The 14,364-nt window shown below is 41.7% G+C and overlaps 1 protein-coding gene across 2 annotated transcripts in view; it reads left to right on the forward strand.

Moving 5' to 3' along the window:
• Positions 1–11,893, forward strand: part of HACD2 (3-hydroxyacyl-CoA dehydratase 2) — a 114,553-nt gene extending 102,660 nt beyond the window's left edge. Inside the window, exons 5-8 of one of the 2 annotated variants that reach the window (XR_014149059.1) lie at positions 997–1,118; positions 3,105–3,283; positions 8,795–8,963; positions 9,524–11,893. Coding sequence is in view for 1 of the 2 variants with exons in the window: in XM_081832691.1 (XP_081688817.1) it covers positions 997–1,118; positions 3,105–3,283; positions 8,795–8,877 (384 nt within the window). In the remaining variant the exon portion in view is untranslated. Of the gene's footprint in view, positions 1–996; positions 1,119–3,104; positions 3,284–8,794 lie in introns of both variants that reach the window. The other variant, XM_081832691.1, reaches the window with a different exon arrangement.
• The last annotated feature ends 2,471 nt before the right edge of the window (positions 11,894–14,364 follow it).

A 14,364-nucleotide genomic window follows, 5' to 3' on the forward strand; every position in this document is an offset into this window, starting at 1 on the left:
ATTATAGACCTGGCTGGGGGGTTGGGGGGGGCACTGAAAGCAAGTGCCAGGGCGGCAGAGATACATTTCCATGTGAGATTTGCAGTCCAAGGCATCTAGTGAGAATGGCCCCCAAAAACCACGGGGGTGGGGGCTGTTTTAAAGTTCACTGCATTTTCAGCATGAAAGTAATTCAGAGGAAGTTGGAAATTCCAGAGCCCTTCTGGCTTTAGCCACCTCCTGTGGTCCGCATGGAAGCTTTTATCATTTTTAAGTTAAACCAGGCTACATCTGGGGGCAGAAGTCACCAGTGGGAGAGAGTAAATGGGCCCTGCCGTTCAGATGGTCTCTGGCTCTTCTTTCCTCACTTGAATTCATCCTACCCAGTGAATGAGCCTCATCTTCAGTTGTGTTTCAATCACTACATTCCCCTTCTTTGAAATTTCCTCAGATTCTTAGTTGTCATGCAAATCAAATTAAAATTCTTATTAATGGACAGACCCCAAGCTTTCCACCAATTTGCCCTTCTACCTTCTTACCTAACTAGTCTTGGCTCCCACTACCATCAGTCCACATTCTCCACAGGAGGCCCACAGACAAAACTCACTCATCTGTGTTTTTTCCTGTGGCCTATAGCTCATGGAATTCCTGTTTCTGCCTCTCTTACTCATCAGTAAGCTGAGTTCTTCTCACTTGCCCCTAATCACTTGGCTCTACACAATTGCTGTCATAGGCATGTGTTCCTGGACGTGGCAAGCTCTTCCTGTCCTGTGGCCACTGATGACCAGACCAGGGCTGTGTCCACTTGCCCATCCGCCCGGCTCTGCCAGGGAGCAGGGGGCTGGATTGATTATTTTCATTTAAATTATTCAATAGAGATTTGATGTAACATCCCTTTTTTGTTCCTATCAAATTTTACTGATGAGCTCCTGCCATTATGTTTTTTGGACCAAGTCCAGGACATTTGTTAAAATGTTTTATGTGTTTGCTTTTGCTCTTGTTTTCCTTTTCCTTCAGGTGCAGAGTGAAGACAGTGTCCTCCTGTTTGTTATTGCCTGGACAATCACAGAAATTATCCGTTACTCCTTTTATACTTTCAGTCTATTAAACCATCTGCCTTACCTCATCAAATGGGCCAGGTAAAGTACATGGGATAAAGATTAACTTTTGAAATGACCCATCACTGTATTTGTCCTTTATTGCTAAATATTGCCTCCAAACTCCTAAAAATAAAGTTGTACAATATCAACTGTATTTCAGTTTTTTTTCTTTAATTGTATGAGACAAAAGAGTTGGGATTGGTGATATGAGACCGGTCTGTGGATTTCATCAGGATAAGGGATGCTACTTAACTTTGATTAATAGAAACACTTTGAAGTTTGATATACTTGTTATTTTTATTGGATTGATTATTTTCATTTAAATTATTCAATAGAGATTTGATGTAACACCCCTTTTTCGTTCCTATCAAATTTTACTGATGAGCTCCTGCCATTATGTTTTTTGGACCAAGTCCAGTTCTCCTAGTCTCAATTTTGGCAACAAGCTATGACTCTTAATTTTTAATTAATAACCAACATTACATGCAGTTTTATCTTGTTAGCAATTTTATTTTGCTTTGATAAGTTTTACCAGTAATATTTGTTATGAATTGGGGAAAAGGCTAACAGTTATCTCTTTATACGAACTAATTCATGAGATGGTTATGAGCAGTTTTCTGAGTTGGAGAGGATTATGGGGAGAGTGACAAAGCAAAAGGATCAAAATTGTCCTTGGGGCCCAAGTGCCTCATTTCCTAGAAGGAAAATGGTGGTTCCTAGACAACTTATGAGTTTAATGATTAAATTAGAGACATAAACCAATTGTTTCCAACATTTCAAGTGTGCAAACTCCTTTCTTTCTTTTTTTTTTTTTCCCCCAGTACACAGTTTTATTAGGAAAAGGGAAGAATGGGAAGAGATGGCAGTTACTAACTCACCAACGTGGGCAGGCATTGTGGGAGCTGTCTGCTCTGTTACAGGGAGAGTTGGCTGGCCAAGCCCTGATCTTAATCGTTGTTTTGTCCATGGCTGTGCACGGCCTATGGAAGAATCTTCCCGTTCCACCGTCCTCTTTAGCATAGCTGAAGTTGGCAGCAGGGAACCCCGCAAACACAGCTTCCGCTCTTTGTCACTGATTTCTCGGCACAATTTCTGCACCTGGAAGTTTGCTCGCTGTCAGCCACAAACAGCCAGAGCCTCTTTAAAATTTGAGCTGCTGGTTTCTTTAGCAATTCTTACCCCTCAGAATGATTTCCAGTTAGTTCCATAAGATGAACTTCTCTCTGAATTCTTTTTGAAACATAGAGAACTCCTTTTTGAAGTGAAAAAAATGGTGTGGATTCTTCTGTGTGATAATCATTGTAGGGGTTTTTTATTACTGAAAAATTACACAATGACCAAAAGCTATTGTGAATTTTTTAAGGTTTTTAAAATTGGCATATATTTCATTTTTCATGATGATAATGTATAGACATTTGACTAATAACAGTATAAGCACACTGGATGTGCTGTTCTTTTCAGTCCACAGACCAGACGTGGTGTGTGCTTTGTAGGGATTCTTAGACACGTGCTCCAACATGTCCCCCACAAACTCCCTGCAAACCCCGCAGCTCCACTCCCACCTCTGCCACAGGGCAGGACCCTTCTATAAACCGTGACTCGGCACCCCTGCTTTACTAATGATTGGCATCATCATCATTATTTTAGGGAGTTGTATTGAATGTTGTTTATTTAGTTGGACCAAATTTTGAGGCCAACCAAACACATTTATTTTAGAACATTAGAGACATACCTGCTATAGGCCCTTTTCAAAAACTGGCTATAAAACCTGAATTTAAACAGTGGGTAAACGGGGGCGTCTGGCTGGCTCAGTCAGTAGAGCATGCGACTCTTGATCTCGGGGTCATGAGTTCAAGCCCCACGTTGGACATGGAACCTACTTTAAAAAGAAACAACTAGTGGGTAAATAGGAAAATGTAGAAATCATAGCTTCCTGAAAGACCAGTACTGATTAGAGGTGTGGGAATGTATCTTTCTACTCATGCTGGCTTCAAGCCTCTTCATGAATATTTTGTTTTGTTTTAGGTACACACTTTTCATTGTGCTGTACCCAATGGGAGTGTCGGGAGAACTGCTCACAATATATGCTGCTTTGCCCTTCGTCCGACAGGCTGGCCTATACTCCATCAGTCTACCTAACAAATACAATTTCTCCTTTGACTATTATGCATTCCTAATTCTGATAATGATCTCCTACATTCCAAGTAAGTAAACAGTTATGCGTATATATATTTATGTTTTTAGAATTGGCTCTACAATACTTAGAGTCAAATGCCTTTGGATGTTTTTATACCATATCCAAGTAAATGTAAATCTAATTTATTAGGAACACTTTGGTTTTTATTGAATGCTGTCTGTCAGAGGGAATTTTCTCTAGTAGTAATTGAATAAAGATGGACCCTTCTCAATACAGCTGCCAAAATGCAGCCCTTCTCAGTGTGTGGGTTTGAAACAGTGAATAGCAGGAAAGGTGAACTACCTATTGGGGGAATGTACTGAATGCAGAACAAAAAAGGCCATTAAAGACCTTACCTTGGGGCGCCTGGGTGGCTCAGTTGGTTAAGCAACTGCCTTCGGCTCAGGTCATGATCCTGGAGTCCCGGGATGGAGTCCCGGGATCGAGTCCTGCATCGGGCTCCTTGCTCGGCAGGGAGTCTGCTTCTCCCTCTGATCCTCCCCCTCTCATGCTCTCTGTCTCCCATTCTCTCTCTCAGATAAATAAATAAAAAATCTTTAAAAAAAAAAAAAAAAAGACCTTACCTTGACTTTTTCTGTCTCTGGAGAACTGCTTGTTATGGTATTTGGAAAACATTGTAAAGAGATATTTGCATTTTCATTATATCAAAATAGACATTTCATTTTTAAGGAATCAGCAGCTAACTAGAAACAAGTAACAAAATAAAAATAGATTATTTTTTTCTATATTTCTTATTTTCTTGTTTGGAAATAAGCACTGAAATCATCTGAACAGGACATAATGTTCTCTTCAGAACAGTTTCCAGTTATTTTAATAGTACTGCTAAAGGTTTAAATTCGGATAATCAAAAGTGCCTGTCAGCGTACTACGTACCGAGGAGAAATGGCCATGTCTGAGGCTTCTGTGAAGTGAGTCCTGTTTGCTGAGGAAGAGTTGTTTAGTCCTTTTCTCAAATTCTGATATTCACTTAAAATTCTATGACTGATTTTCATGTATCCAAAAGGATTTTGAAACCTTAAGAAGTTAAGGTTTCTTCTCATTTAGCTATTTCTGTAGCCATTGTCACTGTGAATCTTATTTTGGTCTGTAAGATGCCATATTCTTCCCTAAACCTCAGGTTCAATTCAGACAGGAAGGTTGGATTTTTCTCCAGCCCACAGCATGAACTGAATGAATCATCGTAACAGTCGTAAGCGACATGTTTGTGTCCCTCTGTGGAAAATTGTATTTCATGCATTGTGAGAAAAAAACTACATCCAGATTTCATATGACCGTTTATCTTGGAGAAATTCTTGGACAGCAGTTCTGCTTAATGATTCATTTTCCACTCTTTATTAATTATCAGGTCTTCCTCTTTGGTACTGGAACCATGGTGGCCAAAGGCCTTTTCTCTTAAATTGAAAAAGGTAGTTGATTTTCAAAGAAAATGTAAATAGGGAAGAGTCTAAAAATTTAATAAAAATTAGCTTACAGTTGTTCATCTTTTTAGTTTTGTTCCCTTAGAGTTTCATTTTCCAGTCTCTAGAGCAACAGTTCCTACTTGGAGTTTTGCCACACCCAGAGTAACACATATTATCCCAGTGGGCACCACAGGATTTATTAAAAATCAGCATAAGGGGGCGCCTGGGTGGCTCAGTCGGTTAAGTGTCTGACTTCAGCTCAGATCATGATCTCGGGGTCCTGGGATGGAGCCCCAAGTCAGACTTCCTGCTCAGCGGGGAGCCTGCTTCTCCCTCTCCCTCTGCCCTTCCTCCCTGTTTGATCTCTGTTCCCCCCCCTTCTCTTCCTCTCAAGTAAAATCTTTAATAAAATAAAATAAAATCAGCATAAGGTTTGAATAAGAGATAGATGCCAGATTGGATAACTGGAAAAGGAGCAGGGAGGGTGTGATGAAATCAAACCAATAGCAGGATGCTGCCACATTGACAGAAATCTGGGACCCCTACCTGAGAGTTGCTCTAAGATCTTAGTCTGCCAAAGAAGGAGGGTCCTCATTCCAGGAGCAGCTCTCCAGGACAGCCTCAGTCTCTCTGTACCTCCTCGTTTTTTTGTGCTCTGGTGGCCAACCAGCGCCCAGTCTTTTGCCTCTGCCTCCTGACCCCTTGATCTAGTTAAGGGGCCTGGTCAAGCACAGTAGCCCTCCGTAGTGATAGGATTCCTGAAGGAAAACAAACCCCATTCTGTGGGATTTTCCTTCTGGGCCTTCAGATGGAGAGAGAATTAAAAACACAAAAAGAGTAGGGCGGGGCTCTCAACCCAAGTTGGCTTTCTTTACCTTGGTTCCTTCCCCTTCTTTGTTTCTCAGCCTCCTGTTGGTAAGAACTTGGGTGGTGAAAGTCTCTATTATTTCTTTCTTAAGGTAGTTTAACTCCTATAGACCAAGAAAAAGGGTTGATTTCAAATAAAGATGAACAGATTTTCTCCCAATCCCTGACCCCGCACCCAGGCTCAAGATGATGGCCCAGACGGTATCTTCTGCTACAGATCATTTGTGTCTGCTGGCACTCATTATGCCTTTGGCCTGAGCCAGTTGCCCTGCATGTTTTTAGTTGTTTAGGTTGTTAATATTGAGACCAGTTTGTACAGTTCATTCCAGCGAGCAGCACATTTCCAACTTTCCAAAACTTTGTATTTATAAGAAGAAAATGCAGAGTTAAGAGGGGTTGCTGTTGACATCCAGTCTTCTTTACCAAATTTGGTTTTCTTTCTGCAATGTAAGTTTCTTTTAATCTTCTTTAATGGGAAGTTGGTGATATACATGTATTATACAAAGTAACACCCTTTCATTGTTGTACATGTGCTCAAATTGTGGCCCATGAGCCTCGGCCCCAGGAGTTTTCTCATATTGGGGTGCTGTGGAATCCCTTGCAAGGTGCTCCTTTCCCACTTTGCTGCAGCTGCAGTATGTACAGTCTCTCCAAACTCGGTAGACATCTAAGTCCTGTCTACATTTCCTGCCCCCCAAATTGGTAAAAGTTGGCTTTTACCACCCAATAGGAGTGGGGATTTAAAAAAAAAAAAAAAAAGGCTGAGAAATGAGAAACACTGGTGTTGGATGATGATACTGAGAAGCTGGGCGCTGTCCAGGTTGTCAGTAACCATAACCACACCTCAGATTTTTAGAGAGACCAAGAAGAAACTTGGCCCAGGCAGAGCATTTCCATTTGCTCTCAGCCTCCAAGTTTTCCTCTGCCTAGAGGAACCCCTACCCCCACTGCAACACTCGCATGCACAGTGACCATCTCTATTCCATGTGTCCTGGACTGGGAGAGCAGAAGGTAGAATTCAGAATAGCCTGTTGTCAGGCTGAGATTGTCTTGGGGTTTTTCTTCATTGTCGTCTGTGGTTAAAAAGAGTAGCCATGCATCTGGAATTGTTTCAGCTGTTACAGTTGAGCCAGTCTAAACATGTGGGAAATTCAGATGGAGACAGTGTCACCCAAGTTCTGGTCACCAAGAAGCCATTACTAGAACTGTAGAGAACCTCCGGCCCAAGTGCCCCCATTCTCCTGGCCTCGCCTACACACATTCCTTTGCTTGGGCGCTGAGAAACCTCTGAAGTTGCAAAGAATTGAAAGAGCTATATCTGCCCTCCATTTCTGACCTCTGGCCCTCCTGGTAGCCAGCAGGCCCTTGCCTGTGGGGATGAGGATACTCCACCATCTTACTTTAACTGCCACCAAGGGCCTGATGAATGGTTTCTAGGTCATCCTTCCTCAGACCCTCTGAACTAGCAGGGAAGCTTTAGCCACCCCTGCAACCGGTGGAAAAATCCTTAGTGTACTTTGCCACAAATTTTCCCTTTAGTAAAGCATATCTATAGAAATATGACTGGCCCCACATTTTTAAATGATTGCAATTAGCATTCCTTATGGTTTAATTATATCTTTACTTCCAGTTTTTAGATTATAGAGCTTGTCAAATTTTCTGGCTTTCATACCAGAATAGTTCTCTCCCCTGTTGAATTCTATGCACAAGCTGGGTCTTTTCTCTGCATAACTTCCTGCCTACAAATAGCGAGTGGACTGGATGGCAGCCCTGTTCAGCGTCGGAGCCTCCTCTGAAGTTTATCAGATCTGTGTGCACACACCCACTGATGTCTTGGAGTACTTTGGGAGGATCATTTGAAATTTGGCCAACTTGGAACCCATTTAAAAAGGAAGAGACTGTTGGGGTGCCTGGGTGGCTCAGTCAGTTAGGCGTCCGACTCTAGATTTAGGCTCAGGTCTTGATCCTCAGGGTCGTGGGTTTGTGGGTTTAAAAAAAAAAAAGAAAAAGAAACTGTGAGGGGAATTGTAGAAATTACCTCCCCAGAAATACAGGTTACTTTCCACAAAATGGAGATTGGAGCCGTTGAGAAGGGAAAGGAAGGAAGGAAGGATAGTGTACATTTAAACCAACTCACTGGGGTTCTTACGTAGTTGTTGAACCCCCAGTTCACAGTAGCTTGGTGAAGGCAAGTAGCTTCAGCTGGCTTTTCCCAGCAGGAATCCTTTAGGCATTTGGGGTAGGACATTCTTAGTTGTGGGGGACCGTCACACATTGCAGATTTTGGCATTCCTGCTTCGTGTGCTGAATGCCAGTAACCTCCCTCCTGCAAATCTACCCCCCTCCCCCCAGCTTCCAAATACTCCCAGGGAGGTGGTACCACCCAGTTTCTTTAGAACCAGTACTTTGTAAAGTAACCTATGAAATGACCACAAATAGGGGCGCCCAGGTGGCTCATTCAGTTAAGCGGTGCAGCTCAGGTCATGATCTCAGGATTGTGAGATGGAGCGGCACTCAGGCTCCATGCTGAGCAGAGTCTGCCTCAGATTCTCTCTCCCTCTCCCCCCGCTTGCTTGCGCCCACGCTTGCTCTCTCTAAAATAAATAAATCTTTAAGGGGAAAAAAAAAAAATGACCAAGAACAGAATCTCTAGTGCCTAAGATATTAGCTTACTTTTCATAAGGACTTTCTACAGCCAAACTTGGCTTCTTCATGTTCAGATAAAATGTCATGGCCCTCTTCCCCCTCCTCAGCCTTCCCCTTCAAAGAACAACCTTTCTCAGGAAATGCTTTTGGGAGATCCCCTCAGGTGACAGAAGGGACTAGATTGAGTGTCAGGAGCCCGGAGCCTGGTCCTGATTGTCAGGAATTTGCTGTGAAATCCCAGGCAAGTCCCCTACCCTCCCTGGGGCTTGAACTCCTCCTCTGTAAACAGGAATAGTAAGTCCATCACTAGAATTCACCTACTGGTAACATCAGAGAATAAATGTGAAGATACTACGAGGGAGGGTAGAGTGTTATTTGGCGGCTTTGTGGCATCTCGATGGGTAATGATAGTGATGGTACTATATGTCACTCCAGTCCGGACCACCCTTCCCCTTCAGCTAAAAAGTAAGTCCCTGTGCATTTTTCCTCCCCTTACCCAAGCCCACCGTGTTCCCTTCCTTGGTTGCTGGATGAGAAAGTGAGTCAAAGAGAACATACAGTTTTAAATGATCTAGCTCCTTAACCAGTTCTTTCTTTTCTTTCAGTTTTTCCCCAGTTATACTTCCACATGATACACCAGAGAAGAAAGGTCCTTTCTCATACTGAAGAACACAAGAAATTTGAATAGCTCCAGCTTCCTGCACACCCCCAAAAAACTTTTCAATGACAAAAAATGCTGCAGACTTTTTGAGTTCCCAATACGTTTCATAGAAAGTAAGTAAGAACTATTTTTAAAATATTAAAAAAATAAAACAAAAACCCAAATCCAGTGTCACACAGGCCTGGGATTTTATTTAAAACAACAGCAACAACAAACAACAACAACAAAAACTATTACATAAAACATCCTGGCTGGTCCATTTCAGCATGCTCTTTCAACCAGAAGTTCCCAGTATCTATGATGGCGCTGGAAAGGGATTTGGTGTTTTATATCCTCCTGTTTCCTTCATGTATCTGATAAGTAAAGATCTGTAATACTAAATACTTGAGAGTTACAGTCTGAGTAAGGAAGTTGTACCAGCTGAATGCCCAGCTTGCAGTAAGAGTTCTGTTCCAGTCTGCAGTGTTTCGCATTCCCTTTTCAAAGTGCTTGACTGCATGCTGGAAACTGTATTTTTGAAGCGGCAAACTTTGTTCTCTGGAATGTTACGAAGTTATGGCTGGGATCTGTCTCCCCCTGTCTAATGAATGAATTATACCATGTATATGTCCGTGAAGCTTTGGGGTAGTACCTGTAATCTGAAAACAGCTAGAACCCTTTTGTTTGTTTTCAGTGGAGTCATTACAGCCTGCCGCTAAGAAACGTGCTTGGATTTAGTAAGTATGTGTACATCGTAGAGAACCTATCTTATCTAGGGCTCAGCCTCAATCATATTTTAACACAGTGACAGTTCTCAGAAAGGGAAAGCTCAATCGCCAGTAAATGACAAGTACCTTTCACCGTGTCATTCTCAGAACACCTCTGAGTAATGTATTTACCCATAGCTATTCTCACTTTTGGACCCAAAGCCAGGCTAGTCACGTAAGGGTTAGAGAATCTGTAATTGTGAAAGCACATGGAAGGTGTTACTGTAGAAATGTAGACCTGAAGAACATGTAGGAATAGGTTTCTATACCCTTATTACTTTATTTTTAAATTTCCTTCAACTCTTCAGTTAGGATCCTTTTCCTAATTACGGTCCTGTGTAATCCCCACCACGCTGTAAGTCCAGAGGTGGTGAAGTGCTCCAGTCGGGCAGACATGAGCTAAAAACAGTTCTCTCTCCCGTGTGTGGGAGCGGCCTAGAAATACTTCGGTCATGTGGACCGTGTCTAATTGCCGTCATGTTTTCATACCATTTAATTGCTGAACTGTGCATTTAAGACTCTAGGAGAAAGGGTTGATGAAAATGTAAAGCCCAAGTTCAGATGTGCATTAAATTTTAAACACAGAATGTTCTTTGTGGATTCTTTTCTCCCCTTTTTCTTTTTAAATCGTTGATCTTTAAAATTTTAAAGGCCTAGTTACTAGCTTACTGAGTAGTTATTTAAAATATAATTGCTAATATCAGAAGAGTGTCATAATGGAAAACTCATTTTTTAAATTATTTTCATAGAAGCCTGATAATGAAGATGAAAATGAGAAGAAAGTATGGAGCCTAAAAAAAAAAAAGAAAGTATGGAGCCTAAAATTTAATGCAGGCAGATGTGTAATAAAATTGTTTTTGAATTGAACATTAAAATTCTGCTTCTTTAAGTCAGCAGTCTTAACTTGGGCATGTTGAGACTAGAATCTGTTCTTGTACTTCATAAACTAAATATAGAGGAAAGATTATTTTTCATGTTTTTTTTTCTTTTTCCAAATGTATTTCTGCTGTAAAATAGAAACAATTTGAGTTATATTAGTCTTAATTACTTAGTTTGGGTAAGATTTTTTTCAGTCGTTTCTGGAATAGTTATAGAAGATAGGGTGAAAAACATAGGTTTTCCAGGATCGCTGGATTGGGGGTTTTATTCGGGTCTCTCTGTTATAATTTGTCACTATTTATGAAAAATAGTCTGTCGCAAACAGTGGTGTTGCATCAAATTGAGCTTTGGCAGCAAGAACACAGCAAGCAACTCCCTCCTCAAAAAGGGTCTCCACCCCACTGTGTATTTTTGTCCATCGACATTTAAGATGCTCATGGCAGATAACTAAGGCATACACTCGGCCATGTCCTTCATTCACCTCTCTCGGTAACTGGTTGCTTTATCTCTGACACGAATTAATTTCTCCTTTGAAGTGATGGTGTTCTATGAATTGGAGAACATCTAACCCCACCAACTGTCACATCTTATAAAGTGTGAATGAGGAAGGCGGTGTTTGGTGGGTATTTTGTCAGACTTCCCATTTTCATTTTAGGACATAGTCAAAGGCATCATCTGCCCCGCCGCCCGCCTGGTTGGGTGTTTCACATTCCCCCCTTCGGGACCACCTTCCGGCAGAGAATTCTTTGAGGTACGCAGTAGTGCTTTGTAGACACAAGCTGCTAATCTGCATCTTGCTGTGTTCTGTTTGCTCAGGTTGGGATCACTCATTTAACACATACCATTATCAAAGGCACCAGGGAGAGTTAGTCATGGAATAAAGCAGTGTCCTTCCAGATAAAATCCGTTCCTCTGGAGTGAACTTCCCACAGAAAGGGTTTAGAAGAACTAGAGGTAAAGAGGCATATGAAGATGGTGTCCTCATCTCTACTGGTTTGTTTGGATTATTCATTTATAACAAAAGACGGGCACTGATGTGGTACAACCTGCAAATTACTTTCAGTTCAGAGTTTCTAGATAAAACATTATAAAACATCAATATCAGTACATACTGCTCCTTTGAAATTTGGGTAAAAAATTATACAACCATATATATAGTCCATTTTTGTATTTTTTCTATGTTGTGAAAACCAAAATTGTAATTTTATAAGTCTTTGATTCACTAAAATTATATAATTTAAATGTATTTTTTGTATATTTAGAAATAAGGAGTTCAAAGGCTATGCCTAACTTTCTATGCATGCATTTGAAGCTGTTTTTACCTGATAATGTTAATGTAGTAATAAGTTGTATTCATAAAATACTGATCTGTGTTGCATTTCAAAATAAACTGGTGTGTGCTCTGCCTGGATTTGAAATACCAGTGAGTCTAGTGATTTTTCACATTAAGTTGGCCTGAACGTGGTGTTATAGGAATATGGAGGAGTTTCAGTTTTGTCATGGATTCCAGTTCTTTCTTTCATAGGTTTAAAATCTATTTCTCCTATTCGTAATGCACTTACACAGGAGAAATAGATTATATTAAGAGGTTTCCAAAAAGTTGTCCTTCCTGCCAGTCAGTCTTCAAGCTTACCAAGCCCCTCTCAGCCTGGCCACAGAGGGACAAGAGGGATTACTCATATAAGCCACCAGGAAATCCAAGAAAGTCAGTAAACGATTGAGGATCCTTGTCTTACAATGTTTGGGGTTTTGTTTTGGTGTTTTTTTACAATGTTTTTTTAATCTAACTTTTCTAATATAAGAGGGGAACTGTTGTTGCCTGGCAATGTTCATCTTATATTAAAACAAGATGTGGTCAAGTACCTCCTGAAAATGCCTCCAAATACAGAGCAATCCTAGGAACCGCTTTACCCGCTCTCAAGTTCACAGTAGGCGGTGGTGGGAGGGACACGGGCAGGATACACCCCGCTTGGCCACTTCCGTCCTGCTAATTCTAGACCCCAGACCTCTTCACCTCAAAACGAAAGCACCGATGTGTCCATGGGATGGGCATTGTCTAGTGGGTGGTCGCTGAGTGATCTCATGTGCCTCCAGCGGTTAACATGCCCACTGCCGGGTTGGCCAAGTCTTTCTCAGAGTTAACCATCACCGTTGTCCAAGACTGTGGTCCTTGTTCCAAAGGGAACATTTTCTTCCTACCTGCGGTCCGATCACAGGCTCAGACGTTACCAGCGCGGTGGTTGTAGAAGCACTCCTCGTGTATGCAATCTAGTCTCTTTCAGACATAGGCATTTCATTTACGAAAAGAATCATTTCAACTAAAGCTGAGGTGAGATGGTAGAGTTCATAGTAGAGGCTACCCAGAAAATAAAACCTTTACAATCTTAGGGTGGTAATGGGAAACCAGGGCTTTCTAATTTGTCATTGTCATATTTTGTGGCAATTACGTGTACTGTGTTAACATAATAAGCTCTAGCTTATTACCATTGGTATAATTAAGAGACCTACTGTTACACAGTGTTCCAAAAATACCGCTGTGTTGTTCTGTTCCCTTTAACAAGAATGAAGGCTAGCTTTGCAATTCCTCATATTATTTAAAAAAAAAAAATCCCAACCTTACAAATGGACTGGCTCATTGTCATACAGTTTAGTGGTGAAGAAGCTGTTCTAAGCAACTCTTACCAAAAATAGCCATACCTATTAACATTCCCCTGCCTGCAACTGAGAACCAGAGTTACAAGGGAGAGCTGCACGGGTCTTTGACCAACACTTCTTTTAATTGTGAGAGACTATTTAATCTTTTTTGCTTTCAAATTTAGAAGGCTACTCCTTAGTGTTACTGGGGCAGATCTCATTACCAAAAATCTTTTTTTTTTTTTCCCAGAAAAGGCAGTTCACCCTAAAAAGTCCCATTCAAAGAGCAAAAATAAAACATGAGAAAGGCTGTGTATATTCGCACCTAGTACCCATTTCATAAATCTCTTTATGTTTGGAAGTTGTGTTTTCTGCTCACTAGTTCCAGAACATAGACTTGTTAGCACAGCAGCACTTTCACATCTATCTTCGGCCTTCGTGGACGCAGTCCGGATGCATTTCCAGATACCGCACTTGGTTGAAGGCCAAACTCCACTTCTGCGTTGCTGTAGCTGGGCTCCCCCGCTGGGAGGCAGCACCTCACAAGCGATCGGGGCCTTGGAAGCGTGAGGCCTTTGGAACCGGGCTTCAGCCCCACGACGCCGAAGGAGCTGAAAGGCACAGGAGTGAAAATTAGGCACGGGTCTCTATTGTCCATATAAAGCAAAGGCAGTCAGATCTTAAAGCATATTCTGGAGGGGTCCAGGAAATAACACTTTTTTTAGAGCAAAAAAGCCAGATTGGATGTGTGTTTTGAAAGCATCTATTTGTTCTCTCCCCAACGCAGAACCCTCCCCAGCATGGACCCTGCAGGGCTTTTGGAGCTCGTCGGAAAGCAGGTGTTAGCGCTCCTGTTTAATGGAGAGCCTGCTTGTTAATCTTTGAAACGTTCGGGGAGTCAGTTCCCACTCTTCTTCTGTCTCTGGATATTTTTGGAGGGTGGCCTGGGCCATGAGAAAATGTCAGGCCACCTTATAAGGCTGCGTCTGGCCCCGAGAATGCTTGTCTGCAGCATGTCCAGTACACTTTGGGGGTGTGAGTTAACTTGACTCTTGGACTGTGGGTTTTCTCACATGTAAAATGCTTTTATTCATGCCATGGATTATTCTTACTCTTTAACAGGCTTAAAGTCTTCCTCAAGAGAGAGCTATTTAAATGACACCAATTTTGGACATACCAGCTAGATAACCAAGGGTACATGTAATCCTCAACAAGCAAACTAGTTGATTGTGCTGGGGTCCATAGAAAGAGTCTA

The sequence above is a fragment of the Leptonychotes weddellii genome, chromosome 1, assembly GCF_054177405.1.
Source record: "Leptonychotes weddellii isolate Sample4059 chromosome 1, ASM5417740v2, whole genome shotgun sequence".
Lineage (NCBI taxonomy): Eukaryota > Metazoa > Chordata > Mammalia > Carnivora > Phocidae > Leptonychotes > Leptonychotes weddellii.